This window comes from Aulostomus chinensis, chromosome 4, assembly GCF_037954235.1.
Source record: "Aulostomus chinensis isolate RoL2024-O1b breed Wild chromosome 4, RoL_Achi_v1.0, whole genome shotgun sequence".
NCBI classification, from domain to species: Eukaryota; Metazoa; Chordata; class Actinopteri; order Syngnathiformes; family Aulostomidae; genus Aulostomus; species Aulostomus chinensis.
The window spans coordinates 15,660,930-15,674,610 of record NC_141323.1 but is presented as its reverse complement, the minus strand read 5'-3'; the positions used below and the strand labels follow the sequence as shown (position 1 = coordinate 15,674,610).

The following is a 13,681-nucleotide window of genomic DNA, read 5'->3' as shown; positions in this document are numbered from 1 at the left end:
ATACTCACGCCTCCACCTCCAACAGCAATCATAGCCACTTTAGATAGACAAACACCGGGATGTTTGAAGGGTTTGCTTGTTTATGAGCATCTAGTTGGACCAGAGATCCATATCATTTGCATACTTATGAGCAGTAGATATGGTTGTCATGGGAAACAGAGCAGTGGGACGTGAGCGAGAGGGAGGGAGACAGCGTTGCGATGCAGAGCAATGAACAATACATTATGGTAGAAACCCTGATTAATCCTGTCTAAATGATCAGGAAATGGAGGGGAATCAGCACATTCCTGTAGAAATACACTCACATCGTTGAACATCAACCTAATGTAAAAAACATTTTACAGGAAAGACAAAACGTTTATAGCTGAAATGTAGTTATCGTCATCCAACTTACCCTCAGGACAGAAAGCCTGTTTCTGATGACAGCAGGAGAGGAGCTGAGCCATAAAGTGAAAATTAAAAACCAACTTAAAAAAGCCGAACTTCATTACTTTATAATAGATTTGGGATTTTTCAACATTATTTAATGTATTTCAGGCTAAAAGACCACAAAGGGCCTCCCCTTATGAAATGTTATACACAGATTTAACACTAAAAAGGTTGTTTGTTTTTATTTTACTCGTTATTCAGTCTTACAAACGGATATTATTTGCATTGTTATTTACATTTATTTGACATCCACCCATGCAAAATAAATGGCGATGGGCTCCAGTGGCCACAGAATTGCTTTCCGTTATTCACGCGATAAACAGAAGGAAAAAAAATGGGGAAAGCCCAATAAAAACGGTCCCACAAGCAAGATGGCTACCTGCACGTGAAGCAGCGCTTGATGATGATGATGCACGACAATTTAATGAGGCGACAAGGTTTGACTTACATTTCACCGCGTTTCTCTTCCGGCTCCGTCGTTAATTACGTACGTCATCATCACATCGTTAATTCATGCAAACACTGGCCATAACATCTCGGGTGCATGTGCTGGAATTCATTTTGATCGCGAGTCCAAAATCGGACAATGGCTCAGATCTTCGATTGGACTCAGGATATACACCAGTTATTCAATAAATGATTTTCTGCAAGCTTAGCTTTAATATAGTCCTTGTAAGTTCTTGAAGTTTTTTTTTTTTTTTTTTTTTTAAACTCGGCTTAGTCCTAGAAAGCCTGATGGCAATTTGTAACTCAAATTGCTGCTGACATTTACTGTGTACCTCTTGTACCTCCTCCTTGAAGTCTTTGCAAGTCTGGGTGATTGACATTTACGAGAGGTACGCAATAGATGTCAGGAGCAGAGAGCTGCCAGTAGCCATCAGGCCTTGCAGGACCAAACACAGGGTTGAGATATAGCCTAACGTGCAGAGGTAAGGCCAAACGTATGTATAAAAGCATCTCCTGAGGGACCATTGTGGAAAATAAATTATGTCAAATTCTAATGAATACCAAAATGCACAGATTCCACGTTTAGTGAAGTTTGATTTCCTTCTTTTGTTTGTGTTTTGGCAGGTCTCTGATCCCCCGTAATTCTTCCACAAAAAAAAAAAAAAAGGAATAGGGTCTTCGCCAGGGACTGGCTCAGGCCCTAAAAAAAGCTGTGCTACGGAGTAAAAGTGGAGCAGGGGGCTGCTAAAAATGTCACACGTTGCCTGACACTCAGAGATAAACACAGATATGGAATGAATTCAGATGGATTTAGTGCTTTCTGACATGCAAGATGACATAGTACTTGTACTGTATAATTTGTATGCGAAAGGTCTTCTACTGTTCCCTCTCATTTCTGTCATAGTTGTTGACAATTCTTCAATATTATCTTTCTGCCTGAGTGGACAAGTTGTTAGACACAAACTGTAATGTTACATTTGGGGTGACAGATTATCCAGGCTGTGGGGGCATTTATGACTGGCTCTTTGATATGGATCCGGAAAGACAAGTTGACACATTTCCTTTGGTCGAGCTCACAGAGCCACAGAAGTGTCGGGACAGAAGAGAACATAGATGTCACAGAGAGAGAGTGTGGACAGGTTTTGACTGGAACAGCACCAGAGGCACTGTCACGGTCCTGGTCATGACTCCGGTTTTTGTTTTTTTGTTTTTTTTCCAGTGTGCGATGCACGCTTGTGTGTGTGTGTGTGTGTGTGTGCGTGCGTGTGTGTGGCATAGCCGTGACACTCGATCTCCTGGGCAACGTTCAATCTCGAAACTGTATGCAGTGCTTTGATACAATTTTCAGATTCAACCCTTGAGACGTGTGCAACAGGCTTTCAGGCCGCATCTTTAGTCGACCTGGCCATATTGGTATCGGATTTGTGCACAATGGATCCCACCGAAATCCTTTTCAAAACCTGCGGCTGGGAGTACGCAGCAACAAAAACATTTTGACTCTTTTACCTCTTTAAATATAGGATGGCAAATATTTGCCATCCTCCATTCCTCTTTGGGAACGGACTGATCCCTAATGTTTCTTCCCATGAACGTCCACATCATCTCCTCTGACCGTTGCGCTCACAATGTCGTTTGGCATTTATTAGCTAAAACTCCCACAACTATAGGAAGCACACAAACAAACTGTAGCCCGGAAGCCAACTTTAAAAGCTTCTAACTCCCGTCTCTCTCTCGCTCCCCCTCTCTCCCTCTCCTCAGCATCAATAAAACATTATTTAGTGCACAAATTCCATCAAGACATGATTTGGTAGTATTAAACGTATTCAAACAGGAAAAAAAGGTCAAGTATGACCCTCTACGGTTGCCATACCTGGGGTTCAATGCACCGCCATCTCTATTTAAAGGAATGTTTTAATGATACTTACTGCTTTGGTGGCTCACCAGCAAATTTGACCCCCCCCACCCACCCATCCACCCAGCTTAACTGCCTGCCATCAGCTAATCGACTCCACAGTTGTGCCACCTACCACCGATATACACTTTTTTCACCTACAATATAAACACTTTCCGCTTTCATACCATGCCTGGATCAGTAACAACTGAACCCTCAACGGGTATAAGTGCTCATAACAGCTAAGATGGAGCCTTAGCTTCCGTTTTCCTCCACAAGGTGCAGAGGGATTGTTTGTATGGTGTTGCTTTGTCTTTTTTTTTTTTTTTTTCCATCTTAAGGCGTCACGACAGTGTGAGTCATCCTTCACTGCAGAGAATTTAGCAAAAAATCAATTTTCTTTTAGTGCTGAGACTTGCAAGGCAAAAGTAAGCATAATCGATTTCACAGCTTTTGTCTTCAAGGCTTGAATCTTCTCATATAAAGAGTGTTCTGTTTGTTTGGAACATTAGGGCATTTATTACCACGCTTGTGTGTATGTATTGATTGCGTCGTGGTTTTCACAGTCCGCACATTTCACCAGAGCAGATGTGTGTCTACACTCTCTAAACTGTATGTGCTTTGAACCTAAAGTAAATTGTGCAGACGAATGACAGAATGTTATTTGTGGGTCTCCACGATTGCACCTCGCTGTGTGTGTTCATTGGGTGACAAATCGCTGACAGACAGCGCGTATGTGGCAGGTGTTGGATGGGGAAGGGGGGGGGGCAATATTGTCCTTGGATCCCTCATATCGATCTCCTTCCATCTTATTTAGCTCCTGCCAAAACTCGGGGCTTTGAATTGACTCAAGATTATTACACCTCATTTTTAGGCTGCTAGCAGGTGCAGTCTGCAAAAACAAGTGACGGTCATACAAAGTTGTTTGCTGATTTCAGAGTACAGATGACGTTTGGTTGAAGGGGCTACGAGCTTTTAGGCTGAGCACGTTCACAGGAGAAGAAATCCCATTATGGGTGATGGCTATTAGTGAAGGGCCCTCAAGCTTTGATTAAAACCTCCTCAAGAATGGGAATTTAGAAAATACAGAGTGTGAACGGTTTATTTCATGTAAACTGCTTGAATCCGTCCTGTTGCTCAAATCATATTCCAAATGCCCCAAGAGTCACGTGAATTGTCAGCCATAGAGATTCTCTAGAGAAATGACTACCAGCACTTTTTGGCTTGTGGGTTTCTGATTGTTTCAGAAACTCAAGGTAGTGTGGGTCTCCATTTTACGGGGTATGCAAATGATGTGACAAGTGCAAGCTAATACGGTTGCACTGAGTTGCAGAAGAGGGACTAAAAGTAACAACATTTAGCTCGAATGCAGTAAAAGAAATTAAGGAGCATAAGGAATTTTTCTTTTTAAATGGATTTGCATGTTAATGGGGTCATAATTAGAAACATGTTTCTCTTGTTTTTGTCCTGTTCAAGCTAATGCTGCGCAAACAGCTAGCTACACCAGACTGCGTTGCTAAAGTCTCCGTTAAATAAACTGTGGTGAGCATATCTGACAGTTGATATTTGACAAGAGACGAATGTTATCCAAGGTTTCAGTGGATAAAAGCTACTGAAACAGACTGACAAGCTGCTATCATGGGGGTTAGCCGCTACAATGATCTGCTACCATTCGCTTACACAACATTAGCGGCTAACACTTTTGAGAGACCACAGCGTGTTTCTTTATAAGGTTACAGCAAAAGTCTGGGTTCTTTTATGTTATAGTAGCTGTGTTAGTGTTTGGCAAAAATAAACTCCATGGTCAGAGCACCTAAATGGAATATAGCTAGCAGCATGACAGCTAGCTTCTCAAATTAGTTTGCTGCTAGCCGATGGTACTTATCTTTAAACCATTAGCCTGAGTAATGTCAAAAATGAGCCGAAATACAATGTTCCCAGCACCCAGAGAAGATAAATTAACATTTGTACATTTCCAAAGTGTCAAAATAAGGTAGATATTAATGTCAGGAAATATGATTCTTGTCTATGTTTAAAGAAAAACTGTCCAGTTCCATTAAACACAGCAAAAGCAGATTTGTCTTACCCACTCTTCGAAGTTTCTCCTACAGACAGCAGCATCATGTCGTCCACCCCTAAGGCAAAATAACATTTATGAATAACCTCTATAATTAAAATATAGGCCAACAAGTCCAACAAGGAGCTAGAATATAGCAAGTTCATAAACTTATAAGGTTCATAAGCAGTGAGTCCTGCAGCAAAGGCACGAAAATTCAACAGGAAGTATAAAAAAAAAAAATAGATTCAGGCCAAGAAACCAGGCACAAGGTTTTTACACAAAAACAGAGGAAACAATAGAAACAAAGAGACTTAACTTCAGTTTTTGATTAAAAAAAACAATGGCAGCGCACAGAAACGGGTGCATCCTCAAAGAACAAATCAGCGACAAAACAGGTGACTCTCGTTAAGGGCGGGGCAGATAATCAAAAAGAGTAGGAAAACCAAACTAAGACAGGAAGTTAAACAATGAGGGCAGAGCTACGATAATAAAACAGGAAGTAATAACTAGAAACATTTAGTGCAGGCAGGAACCAGGATGTGCTAGCTTCATAAACACTGAAATGATTGATTCATTTTATCTTTAAAATAACAATCAAAGACTTGAACCATACACAGGTTCTGATTCCTTATCCAAAAATAATAATAATAATAATAATAATTTTGTCTTTGTTATTTTACTATTCTGGACAAATGATGTATATAATTGTTTTTATGAATTTGTGATTTTGGGCAACAATAAAAAAAAATTGATGAGTTACTTTGACTTTTACTGTATTTTTTTAAGGTTTTGGGGTTGCTTACATTTTGTACACAGCTGATCCTTCATACCTTTGAGCACCATAAGGTTTATTATTATTATTATTATTATTATTATTATTATTATTATTATTATTATTACAAATAAAAAGCTCAAGGTGGAATCAAATCCTTCAACCACTGGGCTCCATCTTGATCTTGTAATTGCACACTGTAAAATCCGCCATCTTGTTTTTGGAGATTGTCTCTGGAGGCATTTCTGCCTTATTGGATGTGATAGTGAAGGTTGAGCTCAGAGGTCACTGGGTTTTACAAGGGACACCAAACACTGACTCAGACCTGTAATATCAGCAGCCCATAGAAAACACCTGAGCCCACTGAGAAGCAGCCTTTATTGGATAAGTGAACATGGCTGCTCAGATACTGGCTGGATCTTCAGCCTGGACTCACAAGGCTGAACACTGAATGGTTGGAGTTGACGGGCTGTTCAGGTACGAACTCAACCATCTGTTGTTTACACTCTGCCGCCCTCCACAATATCTGACTTGGACACACACACACACACACACACACACACACACACACACACACTCATAAACAAACTAACACTCTACTGAGAAATATGAGTGTTTTGGTGCACAAAATGACGGTGCTGTATCTGTCAAGCACTGATTTCTCACTCTTCCCTTAGAGATGGAGAACAAAAGCTTTATAACGTGATATGCTATCAAAGAACAATCATACAAGAAACACTTTGGAGAGTAATTTTTATAGAAGTATTTTCTACCTCGCTGTCTACATTGCAAAGCCATGACAATCATTTGTTTCAGTTGTTGACAGGCGTCGCTGGTCGTCCGTGGCCCAGAAGGTGAAACAGGTCATCTGGAAATGGAAATATTCTTGGTTCAACCCCGGGTTTCCTCCAGAGGCCGTACGCAACTGTCCTGCACCACAATGCTGGACCATTTGCCATTGTGTGTGTGTGTGTGTGTGTGTGTGTGTGTGTGTGTGTGTGTGTGTGTGTGTGTGTGAATGTGTGTGTGTGTGTGAATGTGTTAGCAGGTTAGCACCTTACATAGCAACTTCGCTAGCAGTGTGAAAGCGTTGTAAAGCACTTTGAAAGGTAGGTTCATCAGGAAAATCTATTAATACACTATCTTGGGTGGTAACAGTATTGGGATTACTTTTTTTAATAACAATAGTAAACATTAATAAATGGTAATTAATTACTGCTGATCAGTTTGATAAATGCAAGATCAGAGGGTTTAATCGTGCTCTCGTGTTCCACCATTTTGAGGGTCAAACCTTCTCCTATCTCAATACATTTTTTCTTTTTTTCTCTCTACCCTGCGTCCGAGGGCTGAATCGGCGAGGTCGGAAGGAGGTGTGAGGGCGCTGAGCAGCAACAGTGTCAATTCAACGCTCAAGTCACTCAGCCAGAAAATGACAGCAGCTGATGGGGGGGGGGGGGGGGGGTAACTGTACCATGTCAAGACACAGTATGGCCACCCTTGCTCACTCACATCAACCAATCACAAACCGAGAGCAGTCGTGACTGCCGATCTATATGAAATGAGGTCTGGCATGAAAATCCAGCACTTCAGCGCAGTTCAATTCACGCCTTCACGACACGAGGTTACACAGTTGTTTGTGCGCGCTCTGATTACTTGTAAGAGCAAAGAAATAGAGTGTGTGTTTACTAAAAAAAAACATGGGCACAAAGAAGAGATAAATAGAGAGAAAATTAAAAGTGGCCAAAGGGTTCCGTGGAGAGAGAGGCAGAAGTGTGTGGGTGAGTGTGCGCGCGCGCGCGTGTGTGCGAGCTCCTCTCGCTGGTCTGGCTTTAACAGGTTTGTCAGTTCATGTCCTTGACATACTTATAAACTGTCACCACATGAAACCATCTCTGGACACACACACACACACACACACACCTCTCTACCTGCCCATTTCCCTGAAACTGCTGGGTCAACGTCCATTAAGGTCTCTGTAGAGAAACCGAATGGGGAACTGAGGATGGAAATAGATGTGGCACAAACATGGCTTCCATCCTCGCCTCAGACTGTTTTGACTAATGAGCCAACGTAGCAGAGGGGTTAATTCCCAAAGGGAGCACAGGGTAACGTCAGTGCCCCCTTCTCCTTGGCCTATTTTGCTTTTTTGGTGTGCTTATCTATGTAGGCGCTGCCATTTTTCTTTTTTCCTTTTGTTTCTATGTGGGTCACAATACAAAGTGGGACCGGCACCGTGAATCATTACTAATAATCCTCAAAATCACACCGAGAGGGAGAAATAATACATTAGCAAATCAGAAGCACTTAACGTCTGGATTTGGTGGACTAAAGGATCAAGAGGCGGGTGCGTGATTGTGGAGATCACCTACACAGACCAGCACAAAGTTACCCTTGAGCAAGACCCCTCAACACCTATTTGCTTAATGCTCGGCGGCACATTTTTATGTAATTGCTGGGTTATTTTCAGGTGTTAATGTGGCCATCTGAGTGGTCCTGCAACACCAAGAAAGAGAGTGAATACACGGCAGCGATGCATGCAACAGTATCTGACTATTGCGTCACGCTAGGTTTGAATACGCTAACCTGCTATTAGGTATTTGTAGTCTCTCTGGAGTTTCAGTCTGCAGGTTAACATGACCGCCTGAACATCCCTTGGCTCTTTTTCAGTGACTGTCACAGCAAACACACACACACAAACAAAAGACTAGAAACACCGCAGTTCTTCAGATAACTGCGTGCGACAAAAAGAGATAAGCTCGTTCATTTTTATTTACTTGTTTGGTTAGAAACCGACAAAAACTGCAAAAATGGCAACCACACCGAAGCTGTAATTCATCCAAAAAGTGTAATTTGCCTTTCAGGTACACACAAATGTGTGTATGAGACACAAACAGATGTATTTTCACAGCCACATCACTTATTTGTGATTTCCTGAATGTAGAAAGAGCCTGAAGCATATATTTAGCTTGAAGCTAACGGCGCCCCGTAGCCACCAACTACAAAAAAACAGCAAAACTGTTCAAAAAGTAAGTTTTGTAAATTCTCAGTGTGATACACGTCATCTTTATCCACACAAAAGATTAACCATAACTACTCAGATTTGATGCGACGGTTAATAAACTACAGTTTTTTTAAATCTCAAATTACAGTGTTTGTGGATTACCGAGCCTACAGCTGGATGAAGAGTGTATGGATTATACCGGATAATTCACTTGAGATTTCCCAAACAAGCCTTTTTTCTTTTCTTTTCTTTTCTTTTCTTTTTGCTGTTGTTTGTAATTGGTGGCTACAGGACAACATTAGCTTGCATTCTGGAGTCACAAGGAGTGATGCAGCAATAAAAGAAAGTGTGATTTTAAAACATCTATTTGTGTGTAATTTAGGGGGGAAAAAAATCACTTTTAGTTGAAATAGTAATTAAAGGAAAAATAATTTAAAAAATTATTCATAATCCAACATCAGGCCGACCAGATTAGATGTGTTGAACCTGAACAAGTTCTACAGGCAACTTCAAATTTTCTACAATTTTTTTTTTTATGATTTTTACCTTTGATTCAGTTTATACTTATTTTTTACTCCATTTATTTTTCCTAATCTTAAATCTATTTCTGGATTAATGTTAGTTTGACCCCCCAGCTAATATCTGCTCCCAAGCAAAAACACCATTTTACCATATTTCACATTTCGGCAGAAGGTTCCTGCAGGATAAAATCATTCTCATTTCCATTCCTGCAGAGTTAAATTCATTTAATAAAAAAAAATCATCTGATTTAACTGCGTCAGAAATTAAAGCAGTGGAGGGACGATGATGCGCGTAAGATCATAGGAAAGATTCAGAAAAAAAATGCTGCCTTCAACTTACAAGATGGCTGCTATGGCAACAATTCTGCTGCCATCAGACAAATGTTTAAAAACTGGGAGCTTTCAAAGACCCCCCCACCCCACCCCCCAAAAAAATCAGGTAAAACCTCTGACTTCACTCTTCCTCATCACATTGAGACATCGTATTTACAGTAAAAACACTTTGTTTAATTTGCATCATTGTGTCCCAGGACACTGAGGGCAGGTTCTTCTCCAGTTTTCATTGTTTTTTCCCAGCAGACAAACCCACTGACGCCCGTTTACACACCAATTCTTTGACGTGACGAGGGTTTGCTCTTAATGCTAATCATTCAGCAGACTGATTAGTCACCTACCATCCACCCCCGCCACTCTCCCAAATTCCAACAACACTTTGAAGTCCCTCCCTCTGCTGGAAAATTTAAGGAAATAAAAAAAATATGCTGGTTTACTGAATTTTTTTCCGACTTCAGTCAGTTCTCTCAACAAAGGAGCTGCGCCGGAATACTTTCTCACGGGTGCTTAAATTGTTGCTGCTTCCCTTGTTTTGATCCATGTGAGGAACCTTTCTAATCTGATTTCTCCAGGGGTACGTCTTTAAGTTCACACAAGTATACGTCAGCCCGGAGAGATAGTCATCAGCGGCTGTCAGCGAAGCGTTCCGCCTTCGTGGTGGGTGTAGAAGGACTTCAGGATGAAGATTACCTCTTAATTCCCTCCACACAAACTGGAGCCTGACATTTATCCTTGATGTGTTTTCACACTTTAAGTAGGACTCTCTCTCTTTCTCACATACACTCACACACACACACACAGACAGACTCTTTTAACAGCTCCAATTAAAAAGAGTCCAAAGTCCCGTCAGAGCCAAATCCCAACACTTGGCCAGTTGCCTCTTCTCTTCATGTGGAGCCCAAAGTTTCTCCCAGGAGTGAGCATGAGGTACAGATGAATGTGGTGTATTATCTCTTCAGAGAAGCTTCCTTTGTTGTTCGCAGGGAGCTTGAAGACTTCCAGCAGAGGTCAAAGGTCGGCCTACTCTGTCGCGTTAGGTCGCTATTCAACATTTGTTGAAATTCTTTCAATTTTAGGTCATTTATTATTATATTTGAAGTACATTTAAAATATTTCACCACTCTGTGAGGAATAATACATCAGTGATATCCTGCCAGAAGACATCAGGGTGGTTCGCTCGGTTTCCTCATCTCAATCCCTTTGAAAACTTTTTTTTTTTAAAGAATTGCTTTCCCGTAAGGACACACTTGCTTTTACTGTGCGTTTAGATTTCGCTGCTCATCTTGTGATTTACTTCTTTTTGGGTTTTTTTTGTTGTTTGTTTTGTAACTGTAAACTTTACCATGCAAAGAGTTCAGTTTTTCAGTTTTCTTAAGAGGTTTCTATGATGCAAAAACTATCTGGTCAGTTTCCATGAAACTTGGTTGAGAGGGAGAACCCATGAAAGCATTCATGGCCTTGGTGGGGATGAGCACTCGCCTACAGATTAAGTGAAATAAACCACTAAATGTCACTGAATTGGAACGCCCAGAGAAGTCGTTGAGAGGATAAAACCCCCGTTTCAAATGACCAGATGTAGTCGGCAGTGAGACGTACTAATACCTCGACCTGAACGCAGCGCTGCATCAATGACAAGGTGATGGATGCTGTGGCATCCCGGAGGACCGGTCATTAATCAGCCGCCAGCAGACCTGTCCAAGTTTCTCCATTCACCGTGGAGCTTTCGCATCGCATTTGGCAGCTGGACGGATGCAGGGTGAGCGTTCAGAAGAGGCAGCAGAAGTCAAAACGATCTTGGGCTGAAGCTTCTGTTCTCCGGTGCCTGAATTAGGACATCAGGAGATTAAGATAAATGTCGCTTTCTGCAAGGATATTGTAGCCTGCTGCTCCGTAGAGCGATTCCCCATTCAAACCAGTGTTACCTTCTCATCCACATTACCTCACCAGTAACCTGAGCGTCCCTGCCAGCCAGCTGCCACAAGCCATCTGAACACATCATGTGAAACAAACACTTTGCTATATGATCTAAAAGTAGACCTCCAATAATCAACACCTCTCCCTCCGCCATCAACTCTGAATGACCTGCAGGAGTTCGCCAACCAGCCTCGGGTTTGTTTGACACTACTGCCACCATGTGGCCAATGGAGGGACCACCACCACATGGAACTGCAAGTGATGAGTTTTGGTTTACGTTATCCAGGAACTGAAGAGGGGCGCTACATCATACGGGGATTTCCTATCGCCATTGTTGAAAAAATACGATGTAAGGATGATGAAAATAACTGGATATTAAAGAGTTCAATATTTGAGAGCTGCTTTGTGTGAAACTGACAAATTAGTCATGAAACAGTTGTTATCTGTAAAATATTAACAGTTTGTATAGTATTTGACACCTATGCCTAAACTCTTTTTAGCTTATGTACTTACTTCCAACTTTTGCTTCTGTCACACTAGAAATCTCCCCATCTCGTGACTAGTAAATGGGGTTTCAGGGTTTTAATGTTTACTCAGCCATCGGATCTTAAAATTCATTTCAGCCCAAAGAAACTCAAAACTCTGTATCCATTTTAAATCGACATCAGTACATTTATTGAACAAGATAGACATCACTTAGAACAACATTTCTCCCCATACAAGAATAACTATGAGATAGAAATCTTCTGGAACAGTCAACGTCAGTAAATGTCACCTTCTGTCACTCATGTGAAGACCGACCTCCGGGGGTCTCCAGCTCCTGTTACCCTCACCACAAAGTCGTTAATCCGAGCCGGGGCGACCTGGAAAACGCTCAGACAGTGACAGTATGAAGGCATCCTACCACTATTGTCATCAAGGACAATACACCAACAATACCTGCGCCCGGGTTTACCTGGACTTCACAACCGGTCAGACCATAGCAGAGGTGCGTTTGGTTCGTTCCTCTGGGCGGCGCGGCGCAGGGCCGAGGAGCGCTCCCTACTGGGCGGGCAGCGTCCAGTGCGCCACTGTGAGACAAATAAAGCCCAACCATGAATCATGCGACAAACACAAAAGTACATAACCAGGGTGTTTAATTTTATAAAAAAGGGGAGAAAAACATACACTGCTTATCCTCAGTTTTTGGGGTTTTTTTTTTTTAGTATTTACATGCAACTAGTCACACCTTTTGAGTTTGTGTTCTGGTGGGAAAGTGCCTCCAAGACACGAAGCCTGCACCACCAGGCCGCGTAAACCAGTTCATCCAGGTTACCAACACAGGCCGAACAGTTCGTCGAAGTCCCGCTGCTGGAAGGCCAGGCAGATCTCGTAGTCCGTGTCCAGCGCCGCATACACACTCCCCGGGGAGGACTCGCCGTATGTTTTGGAAGAAGCTCCGTGTGGGGGGACCGCCAGGACGTTGCTCTCCGACACGTCGAACACGTCTTCGTAGACGTTACTCATCAGGAACTGCGTGGTGTTTTCCGGCGCCATTTCTCCTGGAAGACGGTGGTTCGTACGGGCTCGGCTTAACTTGTGTTTTAACTGCTTCTCCTTCTGGTTCCTCTTCTTACCGGCCTGTGAGTTATGGTGGTTGGGGTAAGGCGTCTGGGCCCACCTCTGATTGTGCTGGAGGTGCCCCGGCGCTTTCATGGAACCGCCTCGGCCCTGTCTGAAGGCCTCGTCCCGTTGGGTGAAGGCAGGGAGCGGCGTCCACCGCACCTCGGATGCCGGTGTAGTAGGATTCCGGATACAACTGGATATAATGTGCTTCGAGCTGGTGTTGTCCATTGTTTCAATGCACATCTCCGAAGACAATAAATAAAAATAGTCCACTCAGGGCGATGGAAACACACTAGGAGGGTTCTTCGTTACGAAAAAAAATACAGGTTAAAAAAAAGTTCAGGTCTAACGCTGTTTAAATGGAAAAAAAATTCCAATGTAAAATATAATTTTAGAAGAATTACTTCTGAAACGTTCTACACATCGGTATATCCCAAGATCTTTTTTGCTACGTAATGATACCACACGTACGTCGCACGTTGTATTTATGTAGAGCAATACCCACAATACCTTGCGCTCTGAGGCGAATAGCGGCGCTGCAACGACGCTACTGCCACCAACTGGTGTGGAATGAGACAACCTCACTGCATGTACGCCCAACACATGAAAATCTGAGCTCAGTACCAAAGTTCAAATGTGGTTGTAGAAGAGACACAGTAGGTTAGTACTGAAAACACATTTACTCGAACCTGGAGGGTCCGGGTCCTTG

General features: G+C 42.3%; 1 protein-coding gene and 1 long non-coding RNA gene across 3 annotated transcripts in view; both read right to left on the bottom strand.

Annotated features, from left to right (window-relative positions):
• The window catches only part of LOC147262834 (uncharacterized), a 51,063-nt gene extending 45,791 nt beyond the window's left edge, over nucleotides 1-5,272 (bottom strand). The window contains exon 1 of the long non-coding RNA XR_015112584.1: nucleotides 4,854-5,272. This is a non-coding gene — a long non-coding RNA (uncharacterized LOC147262834). The remainder of the gene's footprint in view (nucleotides 1-4,853) is intronic.
• A 6,742-nt stretch (nucleotides 5,273-12,014) lies between these two features.
• Nucleotides 12,015-13,450, bottom strand: LOC147262833 (uncharacterized). Of its 2 annotated transcripts, XM_086202463.1 has the most exons (3): nucleotides 12,596-13,450; nucleotides 12,323-12,437; nucleotides 12,015-12,230 (listed from the first exon to the last, which is right to left on the bottom strand). In XM_086202463.1, exon 1 carries the CDS (start codon nucleotides 13,213-13,215, stop codon nucleotides 12,679-12,681), a length of 537 nt encoding a protein of 178 aa, XP_086058589.1. In that variant the 5' UTR covers nucleotides 13,216-13,450; the 3' UTR covers nucleotides 12,015-12,230; nucleotides 12,323-12,437; nucleotides 12,596-12,678. The 2 variants fall into 2 exon arrangements, with proteins under 2 accessions (XP_086058589.1, XP_086058588.1); XM_086202462.1 differs by having other exon boundaries at nucleotides 12,015-12,437.
• Nucleotides 13,451-13,681: the final 231 nt, after the last annotated feature.

Coding starts and splice junctions, on each gene's coding strand:
- LOC147262833 (XM_086202462.1), bottom strand. CDS start 13,215: ATGTGCATTGAAACAATGGACAACACCAGCTCGAAGCACATTATATCC.